Below are 25,525 nucleotides of genomic sequence, written 5' to 3'. Positions count from 1 at the left end.
AAGTTCCAGAGAAGGTGCCGATTTGCTTTGGTGGGGAGAGTTTTCTCCCCTGGGAGTTCCCCACACCAGTGAAATCACCAGTTTCTATTTCTCTCTTCGATCACTGCCACTACTTTTAGGCAATGAAATCAGCAGCTTTTCACAGGCCAGTTTCATTCAGCTTCTTGTGAGTGCATGTTCCAGGGCTGGGAGGGAGGGAGCACCAGGGGAGATGTGTTTGGGTGTGCGTGGGTATCTAGGTGTGCCTCTCCCAATGTTTGCAACGTTTTCCTCTGGCCCACGTGCAGTCATTGGGGCGGAGAGCTCGCCCAAGCAGTCTGAGCTGTGGGCCATGGGCAGACACTGAGGCTCCCAGAGATTAATTCTTTGAAGCTCCGGGGACTCCGGAATCCCCGCGCTTTGTCCTTTGATCTTCCCTTAGCCTTGGAGGGGGGAGCTCTTACTTCCCTCCCCCTTCTTCAGCCAGACGGGGCAGAGGAAGGCTGACTCTCCCTGCTCCGCCTCCAGCTTTGGTTGATCTCAATGTACAAAGACACAGCTCTGGGGAGATGCTCCTCTTCTCATTAAGGAGAGAGAGAGACAGAGAGACAGAGAGAGAGAGAGAAAGACAGAGAGACAGAGACAGAGAGACAGAGAGAGAGAGACAGAGAGAAAGAGAGAGAGAGAGAAAGAGAGAGAGACAGAGAGAGTGAGAGAGACAGAGACAGAGACAGAGAGCGAGTGCAGGAAAGTGGGTATAGCAAAGAACCTCCCCGCTTAAGGTCTAGGATCCTTTCTTGCTCCTGATCATTCTGTAAAGCCAGATTTGTGAGGCTCTGACCCATCCTCAGACAGAGCTCCCATCCTAGGATGCTATACTTTCTCCATGGTCCTCCTAGCTCAGGAGGAGTGGGCCTCTGTACATCCTGGTCTCTGTAGTCAGGACAGATATAGCTCATTGATTTCCAGAATCCCCAACAAACCTGGGATAGGAAAGCCTGGAATGACTTTGTTCTTTGAGGACCCCTAGGGAGGGGGGCAAAGATGGGCTGTAGTGTAGAAGATCTTGTCCTCCCTGGAGCCTTGGCATCATGGGTGCATGGCAGAGCATCTGGCCACAGTGGGCACTCTCCTAGGTAATCAGTTCACAAGACATGCCTAGTCCTGAGGTAACAGTAATTGTTTTCATTATTCCTCCATGTGGCCAGACCTCCTCACCCATGCCAGGACCATCTCCCAAGCTGCTCTTCCCCATGAGCACGAGCAGAACAGAGGAAGTCATGCCCCTCCTCTATGACAGAGCACAGTCCCCTTGGAATCCATTCTGAAGCTGTGCCCCTGGATTCTGCTTCTAATCTCTCTCTAATATTCGTCCTCAGTCCAGAAGGAAAGAGTAACTGTTTCCAACCCCCGCGACTTCCTTTGGCCATAGGACACGGGGCTGGCTCAAAGTTGTCCCAGCTGTGGCCCTTCCCTTTTATTTTTGTCATTGATACCCAAGAGTGATGGACGCAGCATCATGTAAGAGGGAAATGGAGGGGCAAGGTTTGATTCCTGTCTCTGCCACTGACTGCATGACCTTGGGCAGGTCACTTCCCTTCCCTATACCTCAGTTTCTTCTGTAAAATGACAGGATTGAAATTGATGGCTTCTGACATCCCTTCCAGCTCCCAGTGGATGAGCCTAAGATCAGGAATACATCATGTCTGTCTTAATATTTTTCTTCACCATCAACTGGTTTATTGCTGTCACTCCTTAGGGGATCTTAACACATTAAAAACCAGTTTTCTTTGCTCTTGATTTTCATAAGGCACAATTAGCCTTAAGGGATGTATCTAAAGTGTTGGACGATAGAGTCAGGATACAAGTTTCTTGTCCAGCTCAGACGGTGGGCCAAATACAATAAAGTGAAATATAGGAGGTATAAATAAATGCAACTTCTTTGTCTGTTTCATGGGTCTTTTCAGTGAGCTGGCCCTGAATTGGGTAGGGGGGATTGTCCTGGTCTTGGTCACACTGGGGACATGGTCTAGCATTTTCAATGATCTTAAAATCACTCCTATCTCTGGAATCCTAGGTTTTCCCAGTGATGGGTCTGGGAATCAGGGAATGCCACCGTCTGCACAGAATCAGCATTATGGGAACAGCACATTTGTGCTGGTCATCTCCGATTAGTCTTTTTTTTCCTCCTCTCTCCTCTTCTTTTTTAACTGTCCTCTTTCTCTTCCTCTTCTTTCTGTCTTTTACTCAACTCTTCTCTCCTCCATCTCTCTCCTTCCTCCACTCTCGATTAACCTTTTCCTCATTTCCTGTGACTTTTCCCACTCTTCCTCTACTTCTTAATTGGATAGTTCCTGTTGGCACGGTGGTACCCAGAGCATTAAATGTTTCATTGTCAGGGCCCAAGCTCTGGTGGGCTCCACTGGCCTGGAACAGGGACACACAGACTGAGGCCCAACCTGGATAAGCACATGGGAGCTCATGCCCGTCCTAGCCTGGCACAAGAGCAGCTTGTAAACACCTGTACAGGTGCCAGTGAGGGAGACGGGCAGATGGATACAGAAGGAAGTTACCCTGCAGGTTGACTTCTTGCCATCTTTCCCCAGAAGCTCAGAGTGGAGGCCCTTCCCAACAAGGCCCGGGCTGCCACCTGCCATGTCTCTTTTCCCAAACAGCCAGGGGCTGGGAATGTTCTGCCAATGGGACAGACGTCTGCACGGCAGAGGCTTCTCTTCATGTTCTTTGCTGACGGGTTGATTGTTCCACAGAGCAACCAATGAAAACAGGAATCAAAACACTGAAGCAACAGCTGGGGCTTTTCTAGCTCTTTCTGCTGTTAATGCAGCTCTGGTGGCCCAGTGCTCTTTGTCCTAGAGCCAGGGCTCCAGGACCACCACTAAGGCAGGAGCATTCCTCTTCAGGGACTGGCTGACCAGATGCAGCCAAAAGCCCTTAGGGCTCCCAGAGTCCAAGAAATCACGAATTGAACATTTCTGCAGCTCATCGAGGTTCCTGTTTCATCAATCACTGAGGACGGGCTTATGTTCAGCATGAGAAGCAGAAGGCAGATCAGTGGAAGAGGGGGAGAGAGCAGGGAGCCTGGAGTCAGAAAGACCCAAAGTTAAATCTGACCACAGACATTTACTGCTGGCTGTGTGACCCTGGGCACTTCACTTAACCTGTCTGCCTCAGCGTCTTCACTTTAAACTGGGGGTTCTAATAGTGCCGTCTCCCAGGGCTCTCTGAGGATAAGGCAGGATGAGGTGAGTCAGACTCTTGGCAAACTTTACGATGGTATGTATAGACTAGCTTAGCTATTGTTAGCATTGTTGTTATTATTGTGGTTGTTGAGGTTGTTACCTGGGGACACTTTACATACAGCTCTTCCTTGCGCCTCACAAGAGCCCGTGTCTGCATCCTTGCTCCTGAGGATGGGCAGCTCCCGGCACTTCTTGGCCGTCTCTGCACCAGAGACAATCAGTCTTGACATGAAGCGAGGATAGAGATACTGTAAAGGACCCAAGGAGACTCCAAGCAAAAGCCAGGGACCACCCTGGTGCTCATGGCATCTCTGCTGGGACTGGAGGCTCACTGACCTGTGGAAGTCTCCTGACAAACTCTGGCCATCCTGGGCTCCTGGCTGAGATTCCAAGAATAGCGATTCCTCCTTCTCTTAGGCCGTGGAGCAGACTCACTGTGTCAGGCCTTTAAAGCTACATAGGGTCAGAGATGTCTTCTAGGAGGAAACTGAGGCAGAGAGAGGAGGAGAAGCGTTCTAAGGTCACACAGGGAGCTCAGAACCAATATTCGAACAGGCTCTCTGCCTACCGATCATGCTCTCTGTCTCCTGCCCTTCACCGACTTCATGCACGGCCTGGGGAGGGGGGGTTCCAGGCTCTCCAGACAAGGCTCTGCAGGTCTCCATTTTTCCTCGTGGCCAGACTGGGGCCTAGGCCCGTGCCTAGGCCGGCTCCCTCTCCTGTGCAGAGCTGGCCTGGCCATGTACAGAGTGTGAAGGTCCCCTCCCCACTCTGTGACTCCCCAGGGAAGAGCATCAGGGTCTTAGCAGAACATGCCCTGGGGCTGTTTGGGGTATTGCCAGGGGAGGAAGCCAGCTTTCTCTGTTTCTCCGGCAGTTACTAAGCAGTCGAGTATCTCAGGGATCTTTTTCATAGCAAATCCCTCTCCTCTGTTTGCCTGCCAGCCAGCCAGGGCCTGTGTGTGTGCCAGCCCTTTGATGTCTTCTTGCACTAGAGGCACTGCTCAGATGGTCCCCAAACTGGACTTGTTTGATCAGAGGCGCCAGGCCAGCTGCCATCAGGGCGAGTCTGCGTGTCTGGGAAGGGAAGGGCAGGGCTTGACCCAGGCCATAGTGCAGCATCAGGAGGGAGGCTGGCCTTCTTTCCTCGCCTCCAGTTTATGCAGGAACCCGCTGTGTGGAGCAGAGTCTGACGGACCATAGGAGAACAAGACAGACTTGCTGGAAGGGCCGGCAGAAGCCCTCCTCTGGGCCCATCAAAAACTGGGGTGCTCAGGCCTGGATAAAGGATCCCCTTCAGCACATCCCTGAACAAAAGAATCATCCGGCCTTTCAAAGACGGGGAGGTCACTACCTCTTGAGGCAGTCTTGGCTTTTGGCTACTTTTAATGAGAGAGAGGTTATTAGGGATTATTTCAGCTGTTGTCTTTGTATCTCTAACACCACTCAGGGAGTGAGTATTGGTGCAGCCCTACTATGTGCCAGGCCAGTCATGGGCCCTGCTACATGCCAGGGAGGCTACCAAATGCTTCTTACAAAGATTATCTCCTGGGATCATTTGATAGAGCCCAAGGGCCCTTCCAGCCCTGTTGTTGTGCATCACGTTCCCAGTTACTTGATTGCCTGATGCCTCATGTTGATGGGAAGCTCCTGGGAAAAGCCAGGTGGTGTTGTGCAAAGACAGTTACAGAAGATGTGAGTTCTAGCCCTGGCTCTCCCACTGCCTAGCAGGAGGACCACTGGCAATCATGGGATCTCAGGATCTCAATGTCCTGTGAAAATGGACTTGATAACAGTGGCTCCATCAGGGTTGTCGTAAGGAACTTCTGGGAGAATCCCTGAAAAGTGTTTGGTGACTGTCCAATGCCTACGAGATGCCAAGGAGCCTACTCTCCCACACTCCCTGGACTTGATTCTTTACCAGTATTTTCTGACTCCATTTTTTCTGTCCTCATCACATATATGCCAGGGGGTTGGACTTTGTCAACCTAACTACTGTGCAGTCTATGTGTATGGTGTGGTGTGGTGTGGTGTGGTGTGTGTGTGCAGGAACTAGGGGATAGGTGTCATCTGTCTCTCTGTCACCACCTGCTGTTTAGGGGACTCAACTCCTCTGGCCAGACCCTGGGCCTGGGTGACCTCAGCAGGCTCTGGGAAACAGTGGGCTGGTTCTTTTAACCGTGTTAATTATTGACCTTGCTGTATTCTCAACAATTCGCACCCCTTAGGAGCCAGGCACCAAGAAGCCATTTTCCAAATGGGTGATGACAGCAGGCTGAGGCAGACGCCCTAGGATGCTTCAAGTTCTCCTAGTGGTCTGAGCCTCTCAGTGTGACGAGCAGTGTTCCCTCTCTCTCTCTCTCTCTCTCTCTCTCTCTCTTTATTTTTATTTTGTGGGGCAATGAGGGTTAAGTGACTTGCCCAGGGTCACGCAGGCCAGATTTGAACTCAGGTGCTCCTGAATACAGGGCCAGTGCTTTATCCACTGTGCCACCAGCTGCCCTGTGGCTTTCTTTCTTAAGGAGAGACTCAGAACACGGAATGGAATCATCTACCTAGAGCTTAAAGGGCCTGGTCCGTTTAGTCCAACATTTTCATTGTGCAAGTGAAGAAACCAAGGCACAGGAAAGTTAAGTGACTTGATGAATGTTACACGGAGTGCTGTGGTGGGATTAGAATACAGGTCCTTTGGCCTCAAAGCTAGGACTCATTCTACTAGGCTCCTCTTTAAAAGACCGTGAGATAATTGACTTCATTTTATTTCACATCACCTGAGATGCAGATAAGTTCTTTCAGATCATAGACTTGGAGCTTCAAGGGACCTTAATGGTCTGCTAACCTACCCATCTCCTTCCAGAGGAGGAAACTGGCCCAGAGATAGATTTGCACAAGGGCCCCTTGTGGACCTCCAACCAGATCTCTTGACTCTGTCCAGGGCCTTGTCCAGTGTGGTGCACTGAGCTTGTACCTAGAGTACCAGGGCTCTGTTCTGGCTCTGACATTGACCTCTGTGTATGACCTTGACCTTGGGCAAGTCCCGCCCCCCCCCCATCTGGGCCTCCTCTGCAAAATGAGGAGTTTGGGCTAAATGGCATCTAAGGTCCCTTTCATCTGTCATCGACTTCTCTCCCCAAGGTAGGAAATGAGCCCGAGGGTGCCAACTTCTGGCTTGGCAAAGGAAGTGCTGGTTGGGACAGGGAGGGGAGGGAGAGAGGCACTGATGGCTCACTGATCAATGACTCTGAAGGATCCATAGGGCACTGGATTCTGTCTCTAGTGGTGGCTTTGGCTTTTCATGGGACATCTTGACTTCCCACGGATTCCTACACATCTCCTGTTCGTTGAGTTTGAAGCTGTGTTTGGGGGTGCTTTACATATTGTTGAATGGATACATAACGAACGAATGAATTTTCCTAGTTTGTCCAGCAGGAGAATTTCTTCATTGTTGCTATTCTCTAATAGACAGTTGGGTTTCACATGCTACTTCATGGACCCCAGATGACAGCCACACCCAATGGCCCCAGGGACTGGCAAGGAGAAGAAAGGAGGAGTGATGAGACTTGACATTTATGTCAGATGCTGAAAGGAAGGGTATGATAGGGCAAAAGACTCAGCTAGTGTTCTTGAATGATCCAAATTTAGAGTGACTGTATTTGTGCCTCATCTCTTTTGGATCCCAGTCCATCCCCAATGAGAGTGTTTCCCAAAGAATAGTGTGTTATGGTCCAGTCCTTTCATCTCCTGATCTGGGCAGCCCCCGGTGACCGATTTTATCCCTGGTAATGAATTTCCTGGCTTACACACACTCGATCCGTTGCTGTAATGTTTTCCATCACTTAGTAGGCTTGTTGTTGCCTCCCTGACACCGTGCCTACCATGTAGTCACTTGCCTTCAGCAGCACTGCCTGAGGTTTGGGGAAGACAGAGAGGAGCACGAAATTGGGACACTTGGACAAAAAGGAAATGACCGGTACAGTCATCCAGAGTTCTATTTAAATAGCAAGCATTTACAAATCTCACAAACCATTTGCATGTTAGGTTGTGCAAATGTTATTGACCCCATTTCACAGATGTGGAAAGTGGGATATGGAACTTGCTTATGGTAAGTAGCAAGTCAGATCAAATCCCACATTTTCTGTCCCTAAATTTGACATTTTCCCTCTACATCATCTAGATGGATTAGAAGAACATGCCACACGCCTCGGCATGTAATCTAACTTTCGAACATAACAAGTACCTGCTTTATTAAAATAATAGCATAAATTATTAACCAATCCTTAATTGCTACCTTTGTTTGCCAGGTAAGTCAAGATACAGTATGAGCAAGACTTGAAGACATGCAAATACTTAGGTACAAGTTAAATATTTTCTCTTCTTAGACCAGAGCTGGGATAGAATAGTTAGCACTTAGGTTATGTCCAAGGTCTAAGAAGTTCCCATCCTAGATCTGAGACCCAGCACCTGACTGTCATCCCCACCCCCCTCCTATCCCGCTCAAGGTAACTTAACTCAATCACTCTAGAAGACCATGTAAAGTCTCTCCAGTCACAGACCTTGAATTGCTTTGCATCCCTTTCCCCGCCCACCATCTTTCCTGTGATTGTACATTACTCCAAATTCTGCATGCATCCTTCCTTAGCAAAGGTTCATTTATATCAATTCTGGTACCTTGCTACATTTTTGAAGTTTCAACTTTTTCCTTCATGGTATAAGTCAAACTACCTGTATTTCTTTTTCTTTTTCTTTTTTTTTTTTTAGTGAGACAATTGGGGTTAAGTGACTTGCCCAGGGTCACACAGCTAGTAAGTGTTAAGTAATCTAAGGCCGGATTTGAACTCAGGTACTCCTGACTCCAGGGCCAGTACTCTATCCACTGTGCCACCTAGCTGCCCCTCCTGTATTTCTTTAACTGGACAATTGCTGCCTTTCTCACTTTGGAACATATTGCAACCCAGATTGGTTATAACAAAAGTTTCTGAATGCAGTTCTGTGGTGTTTAGGTTCCCTGCCTGAATGCAATTCATTTCCTTGCATAAACTTTTGCCAATATAAATTATACGAGTTGGAAAGAACCTTGGTGAATAAGGTCTACTAGGGAAAATCCATTTACTCCTTGGCTTGGTAGGGTGAGAGGGACATAATGAGTTAAATGACATAAATATGATCAGAGAAGAAGTATTTGGCTTCCTTCCTTCCTTCCTTCCTTCCTTCCTTCCTTCCTTCCTTCCTTCCTTCCTTCCTTCCTTCCTTCCTTCCTTCCTTCCTTCCTTCCTTCCTTCCTTCCTGCCTTCCTGCCTTCCTGCCTTCCTGCCTTCCTGCCTTCCTGCCTTCCTGCCTTCCTGCCTTCCTGCCTTCCTGCCTTCCTGCCTTCCTGCCTTCCTGCCTTCCTGCCTTCCTGCCTTCCTGCCTTCCTGCCTTCCTGCCTTCCTGCCTTTCTTCCTGCTTTCCTTCTTTCTTTCTTTACTTTTTTCCTTCTCTCCTTTCACATGCCTCTGAGGGTTAGGAGAAAATGAAACCATCTTGTATAAATAGCCTTCAAGTCTTTATTTTATTAAGTGTAATCTTTTCTTTAGTTTTTCCCCTGAAATATTCTTTTCCCAGTAGAAACAGATACATTCTTCTCCACCCCATTTCAGCCCCAACCAAAGGCTGGAATGTTTGGGGCTTTGTTTGTTTCTTTCAGGAATATTCAGTTTCCTTAATATGAGCAAGCTGAACAGTATTGAATCTGTGTTGTTTACCTGAAGGCACAGAGGAACTTGAGACTTCAAGCAAAAGCTGAAATGCATAACATGCCTTCACTTGCCTGGAAGGAGAGGCATGTCGAAGAACAATGGCCTGGTTGTTCATTCTGCCTAACATGAAAGCCACATATCACATGAAATGCAAAATGGACACTTAGGGCCCCAAAGGTCCTGTTGAACTGATTATAGTGAAAAAATGGATTTTACTGTTTCGTGTATATGTGTGCATGTGCGTGTGTGTGTGTGAGAGAGAGAGAGAGAGAGGAGGGGACCATAGCCAGCCTGAAAAATCTTTCTGACAAGTTTTAAATAAATGTTAATTATTATAGAGCACTGATTAATGTCACAACTTCAGCTCATGGATTAGTGTCTATCAAGGGCATTGAAATATCTCTGCTTGTGCAAAAGAATTTGTTCTCAGCTTCATTTTATGGCACATGGCTCCAAGAGCTCTGTACTTCTAGTAGAGGTTCTGAGTTCAAGGGGCTGCATGTACAACTGACTGACCTTGGTTGGGAGTCCTTTGCCCTTTCTGAGCCTCCATATCCTTCTCTATGCTAGTTGAGTTAGTACCTGCTGGAGGGAGTTGTGCTTTGGAGGGCTTTGGAGAGCTTAGACCACCACACATATCACATGACTATTATTATTACTGATGTGGCTTCCATTTCCTCATCAATCTTTTCTTATTTTGTTGTCATTTTTAATTTGTTCTCATCTTTTTTTAATTTTATTTTTAACTTGTTCTCATCTTTTTCAATAGAGTTCAAATAGAAACAGTTGAAGGAATCAACCACTCTCCTATTACTTTTCTTTTATATATAATATTCTGTGGACTGCTTCATAGTTGGATGAAATAATTGGTTTTTACCTTTAGACAAAAGCATTGGGATGTAATGTAAGCTTTTCTCCTGCAGGTTTACTGCAAACACCTTCAGTTCAACTAAAACAGCCAACAGGATGATGGAGGTGATGGGCATTCCATCAAGTTTCCCCAGGGTTCTGCTTTCTTCTGGGGAGTCTCTGTTTTTTGAAAGCTTTTCATTCTCTGTAGGCTGCAGATTTAGAGTTTGGGGTGACATGCTTCAAAATGCTATTTTAACATTTTTATTGATTAGTTGTATTGTGGGAAGCATTTCCCTCTGTTATACTGTCCTGGTTCCAGTACAATGTATGTGTTGATTTCTCAAGGCTATTTTAAGGTTTTTATTTATAGTGTGAGGATTTATTGACTGTTAATTTGTAAAAGCTAGCAAGCTTTGTATACACAATTCTAAATAAGAGATTTTGTCTTGTGGTTTATTTTTTATTTTGTACTAAATGTTTGTAATCTATAGTGATGTAGGTTTTTACCTTTCTACAAACCAAAATGTCATGGTTTTGATTTTTATAAAATTTGTATTAATCAATAAGATAACATTAACCCTTCTGTAATTGCTGGTTCTGAATTTCCATCATAAACACATGTTTCCACAAAGAAATCTTCATGACTCAACTGTGTGTCTGACGCTTCTTTGATTATTTCTGATTGAATTCATGTGGGCATCACTCATAGATGATCTTTTGACTTTAGTCTAGTATCTTAGCTATTTCATCAAATCCTTGTAGAGGTAAAACCACTTTTAGTGACATCTGACAGATTCAGTGGTATTTACTTATTCAACTCACCTTTTTTTTTGGTTGGGACAATGAGGGTTAAGTGACTTGCCCAAGGTCACAGAGCTAATAAGTGTCAAGTGTCTGAGGCCGGATTTGAACTCAGGTCCTCCTGAATCCAGGGCTAGTGCTTTATCCACTGGGCCACCTAGCTGCCTCGTGGTATTTGCTTATTATTAAACTTTACTATCTATTGCTTATCAAAGTAATGCCTGTTTTAAAAGTATTTTTCCTAAATTTTTAACCCATTTGTCATGGTCTCTGAGAAAATCTGTTAATTCTTTCTTTCCTTTTCAATGAGGAAATGTACATTTTTCTACAGTTACCATGGTAATAGTGGCTATATTTCATTAATAGTGCAGGGGGTTTTGTTAAGTTTTTGTTTACAAATCTGTTCTATATTTTATTGATCCAAAAATATATGTTAAACTGTTATTGAATAAGTGTTAATTGCTTTACACATAGCTTCCAGTTGACCTTTGACCTCAGGATGCTGGCAAGGCTCTTGCCATACATAGCTGCCATTTTCTCCTTGGTAGCTTTATGTTGGATGTGTCTTCTCAATCAAAATTGATGATGCTCATGGTTTGGTTCCCATGATAGTTTGACAGCATTTGGATAGAAACTTCCCTAGGTTATGTCACCATTCTTTTACGATGTCATACTTTTATGTTTAATGTTCTGTGGATAATTATTTTTATTGCTATTAGATGTCATGATTGATTCTAAATTTTTGATAGGTTTTACACAAAAATGGCCATAGAGGAAGTTACAAACATGATTTATGTTTGTATATTCGTTGTTTTGTGGACTGCTCTGCAGGTGGACAATATGATTGTTTTTTGTAATTGAATAAGATGAAGGTATATAAACTCCTCTTTTGGCTCAATACAAGCATCTTTGCGCCAGTCAAGAAAACAGGGACAATATGTATCTTATCCTATTCCCTAATGGTTTCAAATTCTTCTACCAGTCCTTTATGTTTGGAAAGCCTTTCATTTCACAAAATTTGAGATTGTGAATATTTAATTTGATGACCAAGCATTGCTCTTGAATATTCGTGAGCCAATCCCATCTGTAGGCAGCTGGAGGAAACAGTTCTGTCCACAATGATGTTCTAGTTCTAATACAGTTTATTTGTTGAATTCTCAAGGATTATCTGGTGTTTGTAATAGCTTGCTGAATTTGATTGTAATGAGTCTGGGTGGCAGCTACTGTTACAGATGACAGTAAAAAAGTGGTCCATGCCTGTTTCTGTAAAGGGGGATATTGATTCTAGGAATCACAATCGACTTGATGAGATGACATGACATGGTGCAGGCCTTTGTCTGAAGGCCACTTCCTATGAAGATAGGGATGCATAGAGCACCTTGCTAAAAGACACAGAGAACTCCTCTGATTGGTTGTCAGGGACTTCAGATGCTTCTGAGATGACTTGTGGCTGAAAGTCAAACAATGCTTGTTGGAAGACATTTCCCTTCCCAATCATGAGGAGATGTGACCAGCATGGCCCAGGCTTCTCCTGCCCCCTTTCCCAAAGGAATCTTATTTTGCACAGACTAGAAAGGGCATGATCACCATGAAGGTTTTTTCTCTCTTTGTTTCTTTTTTCCCACTCTCTGGGAAAATCTCTAAATATTGTCATGGTACTCAGTATATAAAAAGGTTATGCATGGGAGACCCTTTATTTGATTTAGAACAGGAATTGTGTTGGATACAAAGAACTCACAGGATCCCATAAAATACAAGGAAGATAAAACACTCAATTGCCCATTCAGTTCATTAACTGTTCCCCCCACCCCAAAACACACAAACCCTAAGAAGTGATGCCATGGAGAGGGAGGGAGCAGGAGACCTGCACCTTGTCATTGCTCACTAATGTCATGAGCTGCCCATCAGGGCAGGTGACATATGAAGAGGAATTGCTTGTCAAGCAGTGCATTCACCTTTGAGATGACCATCCTAGTTGCCCTCCTCTGAATTCACTCCAGTTTGTTAATATTCTTCCCCAAATATGCTGCCTCGAGCTGAATGTGATATTCTGAGTATATGTACTGTCCTATTTTCTCTCATGCTCTGGGAATGATGTTCCTTCTCAAAAAACAAATAATTTAACAAAAAACAGTAGAGGATAAGTCAAATTTAACAACTTCTATGATTAAACAATCATGACATTGAATCAAAATGAAATGAATTACTCTATTAAACGAATTCTTTAATAGATCAAAAAACCCAACCCAACCATATATTTCTTACCTTCAGAGAGCATTCCCAGGTGTTTCTAGAGTTGCAGGGATGGGCTGGACTAAAATGGACTACATTTCTATAATTTCCAGAAGATCCAGTCATGCCACAATCATAGTTGGCAAAGCTCAAGTCAAATTAGAAAGCATATATAAAGACTTTTTAAAGAAATTATGTCATGTACAAAGATACCATTGATAACTGCAACCTATCAACATGAAACATATTTGTACATAATGAAATAGAAGCTAAATACATACAGGAAAAGTTAACTGAGTTGCCAAAAGATTTAGATGGGCAATCGGCAGTAATGGAAGATGTCAGTACTCCAGGAAGAGAATATAATGTGTCATATAAACAATATCAACATGAAAAAATCCGCTAGCACTTGGAATAAAGTACTAAGGCTCATTTTTAGGCATTTCCAAGCAATAAACATATATTAGGTGCCTCCTAAGTGCAAGGGCTAGAAGCAGTGTGCTAGGTTCTTGGAGAGAATTAAATTTAAAAAAAGATGATCATGTACTCCCTGCCCCTCCCCCCCCAATTGGAAAACACCAGGAACATTCATGATAGTGCATCATGCTCTGGGCTACAGAGAATTTGCAGCTAAATTTAGAGAGGGGGTTTTTAACCACCAGACTTACATATCAAAGCATAATTTCCTTTAGAAAAGTAATTCATGATGGATACACCATCAAAAGGGCAACTAGATGACTCAGTAGACAGAGCACTGGGCCTGGAGTCTGGAATAACTGAGTTTAAATCCAGCCTCAGAAACTTACTAGCTATGGAATGTAGACATGTCTCTTAACCCTGCTTGCCTCAGTTTTCTCATCTGTAAAATGAGCTAAAGAAGAAACCCACTCCAGTGTCTTTGCTAAGAAAACTCTAAATGGAGTCCTGAAGAGTCAGATGTGACTGAAGAACAACAACCGACATGAGAAAAGGATGGAGTCCAGTGTGGAAAGTCACAATGACTGCTTGAATAATTCATGAATTAAAGAAAAATGATGGAAACACTCACACATCATATTAGAGATAACGACACTATAACTACCACATGGCAATATTTTTGGAGTGTAGCCAATGCTAAGTCAAAGTTCCAAGGCATATTTGTGCTCTTGAATGAACATATTCACAAAAGAGGACAAATAGAAAATTAATGGACGGTTTGCAGCAAAAGGAATTAGAAAATGAACAAATTAACACACTAATTACAGGCACAAAGGAAGCAAAATTTAAATAAAAAGATCAAGAATCATAGAACAATTGAATTGGTAAATACACCGAGTGACCGATACTGTTAATAAGCAATTAATCGATTTAACCAAATGAAGAGAAAGAAAAACATATTCGAGTACTGACCCAAAGCTGAGTGCACTGAAATCTGCTCATTCACTGATAGGGGAGTCCCTACCTGGGGATGCCGCCCCTGGAGGAGTCCCCCCCCCCAGCCCCCCCACACACAGCTGCTCTTGTCCTCATGTCTAGCTTCCTCACAGCTGGGCTCTACCTCCAGTCAGCCATTTTGCTCTTGTGTGGGAACCTTTCTCCCTTCCTTCCCTCCTCCCCACCACCTTTCCAACTCCCCTTTACATCTGATCTTCCTCAGCTACAATGTAAGCTCCTTGAGAGCAGGGACTCTTGTCTTCTTTGATTTTTGTATCACCAGCAATTATCACAGTGTCTGGCAAATAACATGGGCTTAAGAAATGCATGCTCTCTCCCTCCCTGCTCCTTCCCCTCCCTTCTTCCCCTTCCTCCCTGCTCCCTCTCCTTCCCTCCCTCCATCTCGTTTCTCTTCCTCTCTCCCTCCTTCTCTCTCTCTCTCTCTGTCTCTGTCTCTCCCTCTCTCTCTCCTCTCTCTCTGTTTCTTTCTCATACATGACAAAATGTGATTTACAATGAATGCATAAAAATAAAGACATCTTTTCTGCTTTTCCCAGAAGATAAGGGATGGGGGTAGCTTCAGATAGAGGATCAATATACGTACTGATTCTATTTTTTTAAAACTAGGCAATGAGGATTAAGTGACTTGCCCAGGGTCACACAGCTAGTAAGTGTCAAATATCTGAGGTTGGATTTGAACTCAGGTCATCCTGAATTACATAACTGATTCTAATGTTGAACAAACCTGCTGGCTTCATAATATCTATATCATCTGATCCCTTCCATAATTCAATAATAAGGGGTACAAAGTGTGCAGGCTCATTGGCTCAGGGATCTTCCTACTAGGTCTTCACCCTAGGATTCTATTAATAGCAACCCCCATCTCACCCCGTTCCCTGGCTCCTTTAATAAGATCCATCGATGTAAGGACCCTCTGAACCACGAGAGCTGTTTGGCAATGGAATGGGTTGCCTTGTGGGCCAGTGGAATCCAACTCATCCCTTTGAGAAAGGCCTGGATAAACATTGAATGAGAATATTGTAGATATGGGGGGGGGGGATGTATTACTGCATGGAGGAGGATTTTGGACCAGGTGGCCTCCCAGTTGTTTTCCCACTCTATGATAGTCATTGCACCTAAAAGCTGATAAGAGGATTTTCCTGAACAAGGAAATCATTCTCTTCAAAAGCAAAAATGGTCATCTTTCTTTATCAGCTCCAGAGATTTCATGACATGTTTTCACAGCTAGACACATATTGGGCATGTACAGGCTTATCTGTGGAGAAAGAAAACATTTAAAAATGTGAAATTGTGAAGAACACAGGAGTTCAGGGTTGTTTTTTATTTCATTTTATTTTTTATTTTTCCCAACACCTGGCTAGATTCTTCCAGTTTAATGTGCATGGATCTGCATTGGATGGTATGGAAAGTGGAGGGTTTAACAGGAAAATACACAGTCCTCTGTGGGATGTTTTTCTTTACTTTTTCCCCTCAACATCTTTTGTTCCAAATGCAGTCAACTTAGTTGTTTTGGGATGGGTGGATTGTCAGTAATGGTGGTTATCCCTATCTACTGATCAATACTGACATGTTCCTTAGTTCATAAAATTAAAAAAAAGAACTAGGGGCTAGCTAGGCCAACCTCACACCTGAAGCAGGAATCCCACTACCACATACAGAATAGACCATCATCCAGTAGCTTCTTGCAGATTTCCAGTGAAGGTGACCCTACCCATTCTTATGGTGGCCATAGCTCAGTTTGCTAAGTGACACTTCCTTCTATTGACCCAGATCTGTCTCACACTGTTCTTTTTACTCAGAGGTCTTAGTTCTGACTTCAGATCCCTTTTTTTCATACGAGTCTTTGAGTTCCATATCTTGGGTCTTTAAACATTTTGAAGACAGCAATAATAACATCTTTATTTCCCCATCCCAAATCTTCTTATTTCCAGGCTAAACATTTTAGGAAGGAGTATTTCCTGTGACTTTGTTGTACCCAATAGAGTCCATATACTCAGTGGGTGTTCAGCAAACAGGGTGCAATCTATTGGTGGCCAACCCTGGGAAGGAGGTTCCTAACTATGAAACGATTATGCTGCTTTAAAAATATTTTTAATTTATAGAATAAAACAAGCATTTCCACAACATAATATGATAAAAAAGATGATTGTACATGAAACTGCAAATTTCCTATGCACAACTTCTTATTCCTTTCAAATAGACAACATAATTATCATGTAAATTTCTTTTTTTCTCTTTTTTTCTACAATTTCCCTCTCCCCTCCCTCCCAGCCCTAGAGATGGCTCTCATTAGAAACAAATATGTGTGTGTGTGTGTATGTAAAATGATTCTGTACATACTTCTACTTATCAGTTCTTTCTCTAGATGCAGATAACATCTTAATCCACATCTTTTATAGTTAATTTGGGTATTTATAGTAGACAAATAACTTATTCGCTCAAAGTCATTCCCAAAACAATATTGCTATTACTGTATACAGTGTTCTCTTGGTTGTGCTCATTTCTATTTTAATTACTTCATGATGATGATTCTATTAAGCAAAAAAGTGACTGATGTTGAGGGAGATGCTCAGTTTTGAATGAATAGGACCTAGAAGCTCACTGATATGAGGAAGGGGGCACCTGGGAGAGGGAAGGGTCAAGTGGCATCCTTAGATTTTCAAGCCAGGGTCACTGGAAGAGGGTGGTGCTATTGATGGAAATAAAGAAGATGATGCCAAGGAGGAGGCTTGGGGGGGACTGGGGGAAAGGGCTCAGTTTAGTTTGTTACACCATTATTTGCTGTGCTCGAGAGACATCCAGGCAGAGCTGTCCCATAGGTAAATGGAGTTAGGATACTGGAGTTTTGGTGAAAGATTAGACTTGAGCTTAGATCCTGGAGTTATATGTATAGAGATGGTAACTGAACCCATAGGAGCTAATGAAATCACCAAAGCAGAGAATGTAAGAGAGAAGAAAGGAGAGTGCAAGAGAGAAACCCACAGTTAGGGAAGAGGAAGGAAATGAGAGGTCACTGAATGAGGCATACCATTAAGTACCAAGAAAAATCACTGAACTGGACGGGGTTAAAGAAAGCTTCAGAGAAAAGATGAAACTTCATCTGGCCCTTAAACGATAGGATTTTCAAAGTGGAAAGGACTATGGTCATGGGTCAATGTGGAAGATCTGTGTAAAACCCAGCTCTGTGACGTGGACAATTCACTTGTAAGGGCTCTCATTATCTTATGAACTCATTAAATTGAACAATGAATTGCCCTGAATAGGTAGCTCCCTATACAGTTGACCTGAATGGCTTTGGTTTTCCATCTGAATAAATAAGGGAGTTGCACTAAGACTGGTATTAAGTATTAAGTATTATTGTATTAAGACTGGTATTTGGTATTAAGATTGGGAGAGAATGTGTCAATAGAAGGAAACATGCATAGAGACAGAAAGTGGATTCATGTTCATGAAAGGTATGGAGGACAGTGAGTAGACTAATCTGACTAGAAGGAAGGATTCACTTTATGAGATATGGGCAGGTTGGACTCAGCTTTTTAGATGGATGAATAGATGAATGAGCAGCTAAGTCAATCACTTAGTATTCATTGTTGTTCAGTCCTTGTCAGTCATGTCTGACTCTTTCTGACCTTTTTGGGGTTTTTCTTGGCATATATACTAGAGTGGTTTGTCATTTCCTTCTCTAGCTCATTTTACAGATGAGGAAACTGAGGCAAACAGGGTGAGGTGACGACCAGAGTCACACAGCTGCTAAGAGTCTGAGTCCAGATTTGAACTGAGGAAGTTGGGTCTTCCTGACTCCAGGCCTGGCACCCTATCCATTGTGCCACCTAGCAGCTATATTAAGTATTTATTAGGTAACTATTATTTACCAGACATTGTTTAAGGTGCTGAGGATTCAAGGAAAAGGAGCTTACATACTAATGGGGGGGATAGGAAGTACACCATCATCTCTCTGTCTGTCTACTCTCTCTCTCTCTCTCTCTCTCTCTCTCTCTCTCTCTATATATATATATATATATATATATATATATAATATATATATCCATCCACCCATCCACTCATACTTCTTTCCTTCCTTCATTCCATCCATCCACCCACCCATCCATCCATCCATCCATCCATCCATCCATCCATCCATCCATCCATCCATCTCTAGCTATACCAGACACACCACACATATATAACAAACATAGAGTAAATAAGTGCAGACATATATAGAGTAGTTTGGGAGGAAGGCCACTAGGGGTTGGGAGGCTTAGGAAGGGCTTTGTGCAGACTGGAGGTCTTGAAATGCATGCCAAAGAAAGAGAGGGACTCTTTGAGGTGGAGGGAACCAGGGTGATGGCTAATGTAAAGGCACAGAGAAGGACGATGGGGCATTGTGAATGCAGAGCAGCGAAGAGGCCAGTTTGGAGGGAGCCGTGTCTGGGGTGGAAATAATAGCCAGCGATGTTGGAGAGACAGGTCGGGACCATGTCATGCGAGGCTTTCGAAGCTAGGAGGGGGAATTTATATTTTCTCCTGGAGGTGACAGGACACAGCTGGAATGGGCTGAGTAAGAGAGTCACATGATCAGGTCTGCACATAAGGGAAGCTACCTTGGCAGCTGTGTACAGAATGGATCAGGGTGGGGAAAGCTGAGATGGAGAGAACAATTTGGAGGCTGTCACAATAATCTAGGTGAGAGGTGATGAGGGCTTGAACTAACCTGTGTGACGAGAGAGAAGCAGAACGTGAGAGATGTGGGGAATGTTGACATGGCCAGAGCTGGCACCTCATTGGATAGGCAAGGCTGCAGATCGTGCCTCTGACGCTGTCTCATAGTGTACCTATGGCCTCCTCATCCTGGACCCTGCACCCACTCCCATGGCTTTCCCCAGCTGAATGTCACCCTAATCCCTGCCACCGTTTCCAATAGTGACTTCCTCCTAGGGTCTCCCTTTTTCAGAGGGCCCAGGCCACTCTTCACACCCTTCTTTGACCTGTTCAAAGGCTTCTTCTAAGCTCAGTGCCTTCATTTTTCACCTCCCTCCTTTTCAGCTCCTTTTTGTATACTGTCTCCTTCTATTAGAACCATTTCACAGTTCTCATGACTGCCGAAAACTTTCTGTTCTGGGCATTCGGTAATTGTGGCTACAGGGAAACAAATAATAAACTCTATAGAAATACAGAGGAGAGATCGTTGCTGTTGAGCTTGCCCTTGAAAAATAGGCTGAGTAGGTACACAGGAGTGGGATGAAATTGAGAGGCGGGCAATTAGCAAGCACTGATTAAGCACTTACCATTCGTCCACTGCATCCTGGACCATCGCGCATCCTCTTGACTTTTTTCCTGCCACTGGACTTGGATGACTCAGGAAGAGAGAGTGAGGCCAATGACTGTACAACTCTGCCTCACAAATCCGATTCATAAGCAAGTCAAAACATGGGATATCATGGTCAGCTTCAAAAATGAAGTACAAACAACACAACACACCAAGAATGTAGGGCAGCTAGGTGGCAAAGTGGACAGTGTCAGGCCTGGAATCAGGAAGACCTGAGTTCAAATCTGACCTCAGATGCTTCCTATCTGTGTGACCTGGGCAAGTCACTTAACCTCATTTGCCTTAGTTTCCTACTATTTAAAATGAGCTGGAGAAGGAAATGGCAAATCACTCCAGCATCTTTGCTAAGAAAACACCGAAAAGGGGTCAAAAAGAGTCAGACATGACTGAAAATGACTAAACAATAAGAACATAAGCTTCTTCAGGCTGGAAATGTCAGTAGTTTTGTTTTTATTTTTAGTACAATGTCTGGTACATAATAAATGCTTAATAGATGCTTATTTCCTTCCTTCCTTCCTTCCTTCCTTCCTTCCTTCCTTCCTTCCTTCCTTCCTTCCTTCCTTCCTCCCTCCCTCCCTCCCTCCCTTCCTTCTTTCCTCCCTCCCTCCCTCTCTTCCTTCCTCAATTCCTCCCTCCCTCCCTCCCTCCCTTCCTTCCTTCCTTTCTTCCTTCCTTCCTTCCTTCCTTCCTTCCTTCCTTCCTTCCTTCCTTCCTTCCTTCCTTCCTTCCTTCCTTCCTTCCTTCCTTCCTTCCTTCTTTCCTTCCTTCTTTCCAGTGAGAATGAGAAATCCAGGATAATGCCAAGATTATGGACCTGAGTTGCTAGAAACATGGTGGTGTCTGTGAAAGAAAAAGGGAAGTTTAGAAGAGAGGAGACTTTTTGAGGGACCAACAAATTTAGTTTTAGATATATTAAGTTTGAGATATGTTTGGAACATCCATGTAAAAATATCCAGTAGGCAATTGGTGACGTAGGACCAAAATTTGGGGGAGAGATGGGGCTATGTGTGTATATATAGAGATAGAAAGCAATCTGTTTTTCATCTGCAGAGAGATAACAACTGAACCCATGGGAACTAATAAGGTTACTAAGATGGAGTATAGTGGGGAAAGAGAAGGGGCTTTAGGTTAGGGGCACCCACAGTGTAGGGATATGATGTGTATAATGAAGCAGCAAAAGAGAGCAAGGAGTGGTCAAACAGGTAGGAGATGAACCAGGAGAAAGGAGTGTTTATGAAAACCACAAGAGAAAAGGTAAGAGGAGCAGAAAGAGGGAGTCTTCCAGGAAGAGGGTGTGATCAGCAGTGTTCACTGTAGCAGAGAGGCAGATAAAGGTTAAGGCTGACAAGAGACTGTTAGATTTGGCAATAGAGAGATCTCTGGGAGTGAATGAATGGGGTAAATTAAATTTGTGACCTCTCATGATACTCTGGCTGGCAATGAACACAAGGAAAGTTAAAAAAAAAAAAAGTGTACCTTCAAGCAAAATCTCACTCATCTCTCTGAGCTCTGGGCTGCAGGGTCAGGGTGGGATTAGACTGATATCTTTTTCTAAGTGAATGTTTTCTTTTCAAGGAAAACAAGTTACTGATCTTTGGTGCATGCATTTATACCACACAGGTTTTCTTTAACGCTGTGTCGTATGATGTGGTAAAAATTATTTGTGGTAAAGATTAATATTCCCGTTTTTAGCTAACTCATTTGGAATGGGCCCTGGCCCACCCCGAGGTTACTTATGCTACTGAGCTCAGAAAGGAAGCTTTTGAAGGACCTCCCCTTTTGGGGGAGGAGAGATTGAACGCTCCCTGAAGGGAGGCGGGCTGCTTCCAGAATGCTACAAGTCTTCCGGAACTTAGCCTTTTTCCTTCTTGGCCCTTGCACTGGTGGCACATGTTTGTGCTTTGTCTTGGGCGACCGCTGTTCTGGTGGCACATGTTCATGCTCAGTGTGTGGTGACTGCTGGCCTGGTGGCACACGAGCAACCTTAGACTGGTGGGCTGTTCAGGTGTTGGGTGAGTTACTTATGGAAAACCCTAAATCCTTTGAACTAGCTAAATTAGAAACAGTCTGGGGACTGCACAGGAAGTTTAGAGTTAATAATATGTATCTGTATTTCTATTTTCCTATTTCCTTAGCTTTGATTTTTTATTAGTTTCACCTTTGTTGTTTAATTAATTCCCAAGTAATAAAATCTGATCCTTTTGTGAACTAAAACTTAGAGGCTCCTTTCTTATTGGCCTGGGAGAAATATCTAAAAGGGCAGTTTAGAGCAGAGGGAGAACCTAAAAGGTCCCTTATATTTCCAGGACCCCAATATTAAGGTGAGTCACCCAAATAATGCTCCGTATATCAAATTTTGGCCCTCACAATGAGCTGTATTTCTCTTCCTCCCCACCTCCCACACACACCTTCTTTAAAGCAGAGGGAACGATGTGAGCAAAGATATTTTCTGAGTGTACAAGATTAATTTGGAGTAGAAAATCAGGAGCTGTCTTCTAGGATATTCAAAACCCAAAGCTTTCAGTCAAGCAAAATGGAAATTCTTAGGCCTGAACTCTCTAGGTTGACATGGCAGCCAAGAAGAAATTTCCCTTACCCCATGTGACTTAAGTTCACCTTTGTTCTGACAAATAGTACCTATTAAAATGTTAGATATAAATCCTGAAATTAAGCTCTACTAGACTGTACATTCCTTGAGAGCAGTAATCCTGCCCTACTTAATGGTTCTGTGTTTGTGTGTTTGTTCAGTCACTTAAGTTCTGTTTGCCTCAGTTTCCTTATCTGTAAAATGGGAATAATGATAGCACCTACTTCCCAGGCTTTTTGTGAGGATCAAATGAGATAATATTTGTAAAGTGCTTAGCCCAGTGCCTGGCACACAGTAGGTGTTATATAAATGCTGTTATTATACTCATCATTACTGTTACAATGGTTACATTTTATTGTGCTACTATTTTTGTGGACATCTGAAGTCACCATCCTTTCATTTTGGGGTATATTCCCCACTACCTGGCACAATGTTAGGCACATAGTAATAGCTAATAATAATAACTGACATTTATTTAGCTCTTAACAATGCTTTATAATGATTACTTCTGCTATGTAAATGTTTATTTCCCTTTCTTCCCCTTGTTGAATAAATGAACCTTATCAGAAAAATATACAAACCTTTCTAACACTTGGGGTATCAATAAATGGAACCAACTGCTTCAGGCGGTGGGTTCTTTCTCATTGGAGTTTTTCAATCTAAGATAAGATGACCACTCGTCAAGAGATCTTATATAGATTCACCCTGGGGTATGGGATGGACAAAATTCCCCCCTATATCCCTTCCAAGACTGAAACAATTCTATGATTCTGTGACTTGAGCTCCATGCTTGGCTCCACTGCTGAGTCCCCATGAGTAAGGAAGAGGTAGGTGGTGGTACATGTCCCAATGAAATGAGTGCTAGCCTGGAGTCAGGAAGATCAAATCTGACCTCAGTACTAGCTATGTGACCCTGGGCAAGTCAGTTCAACAAGCATTTACTAAGTGCCTACTGTGTGCTGTACACTATAATAGGAGTTGGAGATATGTTGTATGCCTTGCCCTCACGAAGCTTACATTTTAATGGACCAAGCAGCAAAAATATATGCCGACAAATTTTTCTAGGAGTAGGAGAAGATACTAGCAGTTGGAGATATCAGGAAAGACCTCCCTTAAGAGGTGGCCACTGAGCTGATTTTTGAAGGAAACAAGAGATTCTAAGAACAGTGAGCCAGTCAGTTTGGCTGGACTGTGGTGTACATGCTTGGGGGTAGCATATTATGAGGCTAGAAAAGTCATTTGGGGCTGAAGCACCATCACTTCGGACTTTAAATGCCAAACTGAGGAGTTTGTGTTTGACTTTAAAGGTCAAAGGGAGCTTCTAGAGGCTACTGAGCAGGGGCCCATGACAGTCAGAGCTGTGGCAAAGGAAACTCGCTTCGATCACTTGGATTGGAGAGGAAAAAACTGAAGCATCGTAGAAAGGGTTTCAGAGCTGGACCTCAATGGGGGCTTGGAGTCTTCCAAGTACTTGGTGAGCCCTTCCAGACTAGACACCATGTCTTTCATATCCTCATAACCCTGAGCATAGGCTGAGGAGTGGAAGGCTGCCACCTAATGCTTGTGGATGCCTTCCTAAGCTCAACACTTTCTTGAGTGGAATTAGCACAAGTAAATGGAGTTGGCTCTTGATGTCCAATAGCAGCTTCCTGTTCCTTCTTTGCTTCCCCAGTTAAAAATTACAGACATTGCTCAATCCTCTGCTCATCTTTATAAATGGTATGGAAGCAGGTCAGTTCTTTGAATCTACTTTTGATCTAAAATGTTGGGTTTTTTTGCTTTGCAACTTGATTGTAGGTCTCTGAAAATTATTATCTGGATTTGGGGGCTAGGTGCCATACCAGTACCACTTATTTTGTAGGCAGCAAGAGCATTACTCTTCTGGTCACTCTATGCCCTTCCCAAACTACCACCACCAAAGAAAAGGCAGACCTTGATCTATGGCTGAGCCTCACAGCCTCAGCCTGAGTTGGGGTTCAAATCTGACCACTTGTTAAGGACAAAAGACAGCTCTACATGGGGAAGGAGAGAGAACACTTTCAGTCCTGTGGATATGTAGAGGGTTGGGGTGAGGGAAATGGCTAGAGAAGACTTCACAGAGTGGGGAGCCTTGAGATGAGCCTTGAAGGGAATGAGGCCTTCAATGGCTAGAGATGGGATAGAGGGAAAATTCTAAATATGGGGAAAGGCTCATAGAAATGCATTGGAGTTGGGAGATGGTGTGCAAAGTTAAATGAACAGATGGGAGTCCAATTTAGTTGGAACATAGAGTCATGTCCAAGAAATCTGGAAAGATCAGCTGGGGTTTGCTCATTCCCTCAGCTAGATTGTAACAAATCCCCTTTCTCTTTCTCAGCCATTTTGAAGAACCCCAGTACAGGCCGGCCAGATGACCAATCTGCAAATTCAGAAGGAAGTATCCAGATGCCTCCCCATATCAACCAGGAAGCCTTTTCTGAAGGAGAACTGCTTCTTCAGGTAGGTGCAAGATACCTGTATCTGTTTCCCAGACATGAGTTGTGAGGAGGGGGAATCCATTGGGATCTGACTCAGAGCATATTTATATCAGCACAGAGTTCACCAGGAAACTTTCTCTCTTGAGATTATTTTTTCAAATATATAGAGCCCACATCCATTTTTCTTCGACAATTTCTTTGACAATTCAGGATCTTGCTTGTCCTCTGTAACGACTGGAGTGATGCCACCTGCTGGAGAGTTGGTGTAGGAAAGCTCCGCCATGAGGAGAAGGTATCTGAGGGCAAGCCATGTGGTCAGTTCTTTGGCATCAGGAAGTGATGTTTGCTCGTGGGTACTGTCTATCAAAAGTATCAGCCAATTAGCTTGGAGCTGTGTGTGTGGGGACAGGACGTTTCCAGTTTTCACAGGAGGCTTGTGGGATGAAGAAGGGGTGGTTCTCTTTTATATCAGGATTTTCATGGAGAGTGGAGCAAAAATGCTGGCCCCCTGAGATAGATAGATGTAGGCATCTAGGCCTCTTTCTCTCTCTTCACCAAATTCTTATTCTCCTTAATAAATGCTTAAAAGTCTAAACTCTTGCTAAAGCTTATAATTTATTGGCGACCACTCATTAGATATTTTTAGACAGACTAGCTAGAATTTTAGCACTTTACACCTCAAAAATGAGTGCTCTTGGATGAAGCCAAGAGATCCATGTCTGTAATACAAGACACAAATATTTAACTGACAATTTGGTTCACCACCACCAACCATAATAGCTGATATTTCTATATTGCTTTAAGGTCTACAAAGTAATTTATACAAGTTATTTTATGTTATCCTTCCAACAACACTAAGAAGTA

At 43.6% G+C, this 25,525-nt stretch overlaps 1 protein-coding gene across 1 annotated transcript in view; it reads left to right on the top strand.

Annotated features, from left to right (window-relative positions):
• Nucleotides 1-25,525, top strand: part of LOC122755738 (aryl hydrocarbon receptor-like) — an 88,034-nt gene that overhangs the window by 23,358 nt on the left and 39,151 nt on the right. Inside the window, exon 3 of the mRNA XM_044004539.1 lies at nt 24,562-24,683. Within this exon, the coding sequence (XP_043860474.1) occupies nt 24,562-24,683 (122 nt within the window). The remainder of the gene's footprint in view (nt 1-24,561; nt 24,684-25,525) is intronic.

Source organism: Dromiciops gliroides, chromosome 4, assembly GCF_019393635.1.
Source record: "Dromiciops gliroides isolate mDroGli1 chromosome 4, mDroGli1.pri, whole genome shotgun sequence".
Classification (NCBI taxonomy): domain Eukaryota; kingdom Metazoa; phylum Chordata; class Mammalia; order Microbiotheria; family Microbiotheriidae; genus Dromiciops; species Dromiciops gliroides.
Note: the sequence above shows the minus strand (reverse complement) of the source record. Positions and strands in the feature narration are given on the sequence as shown.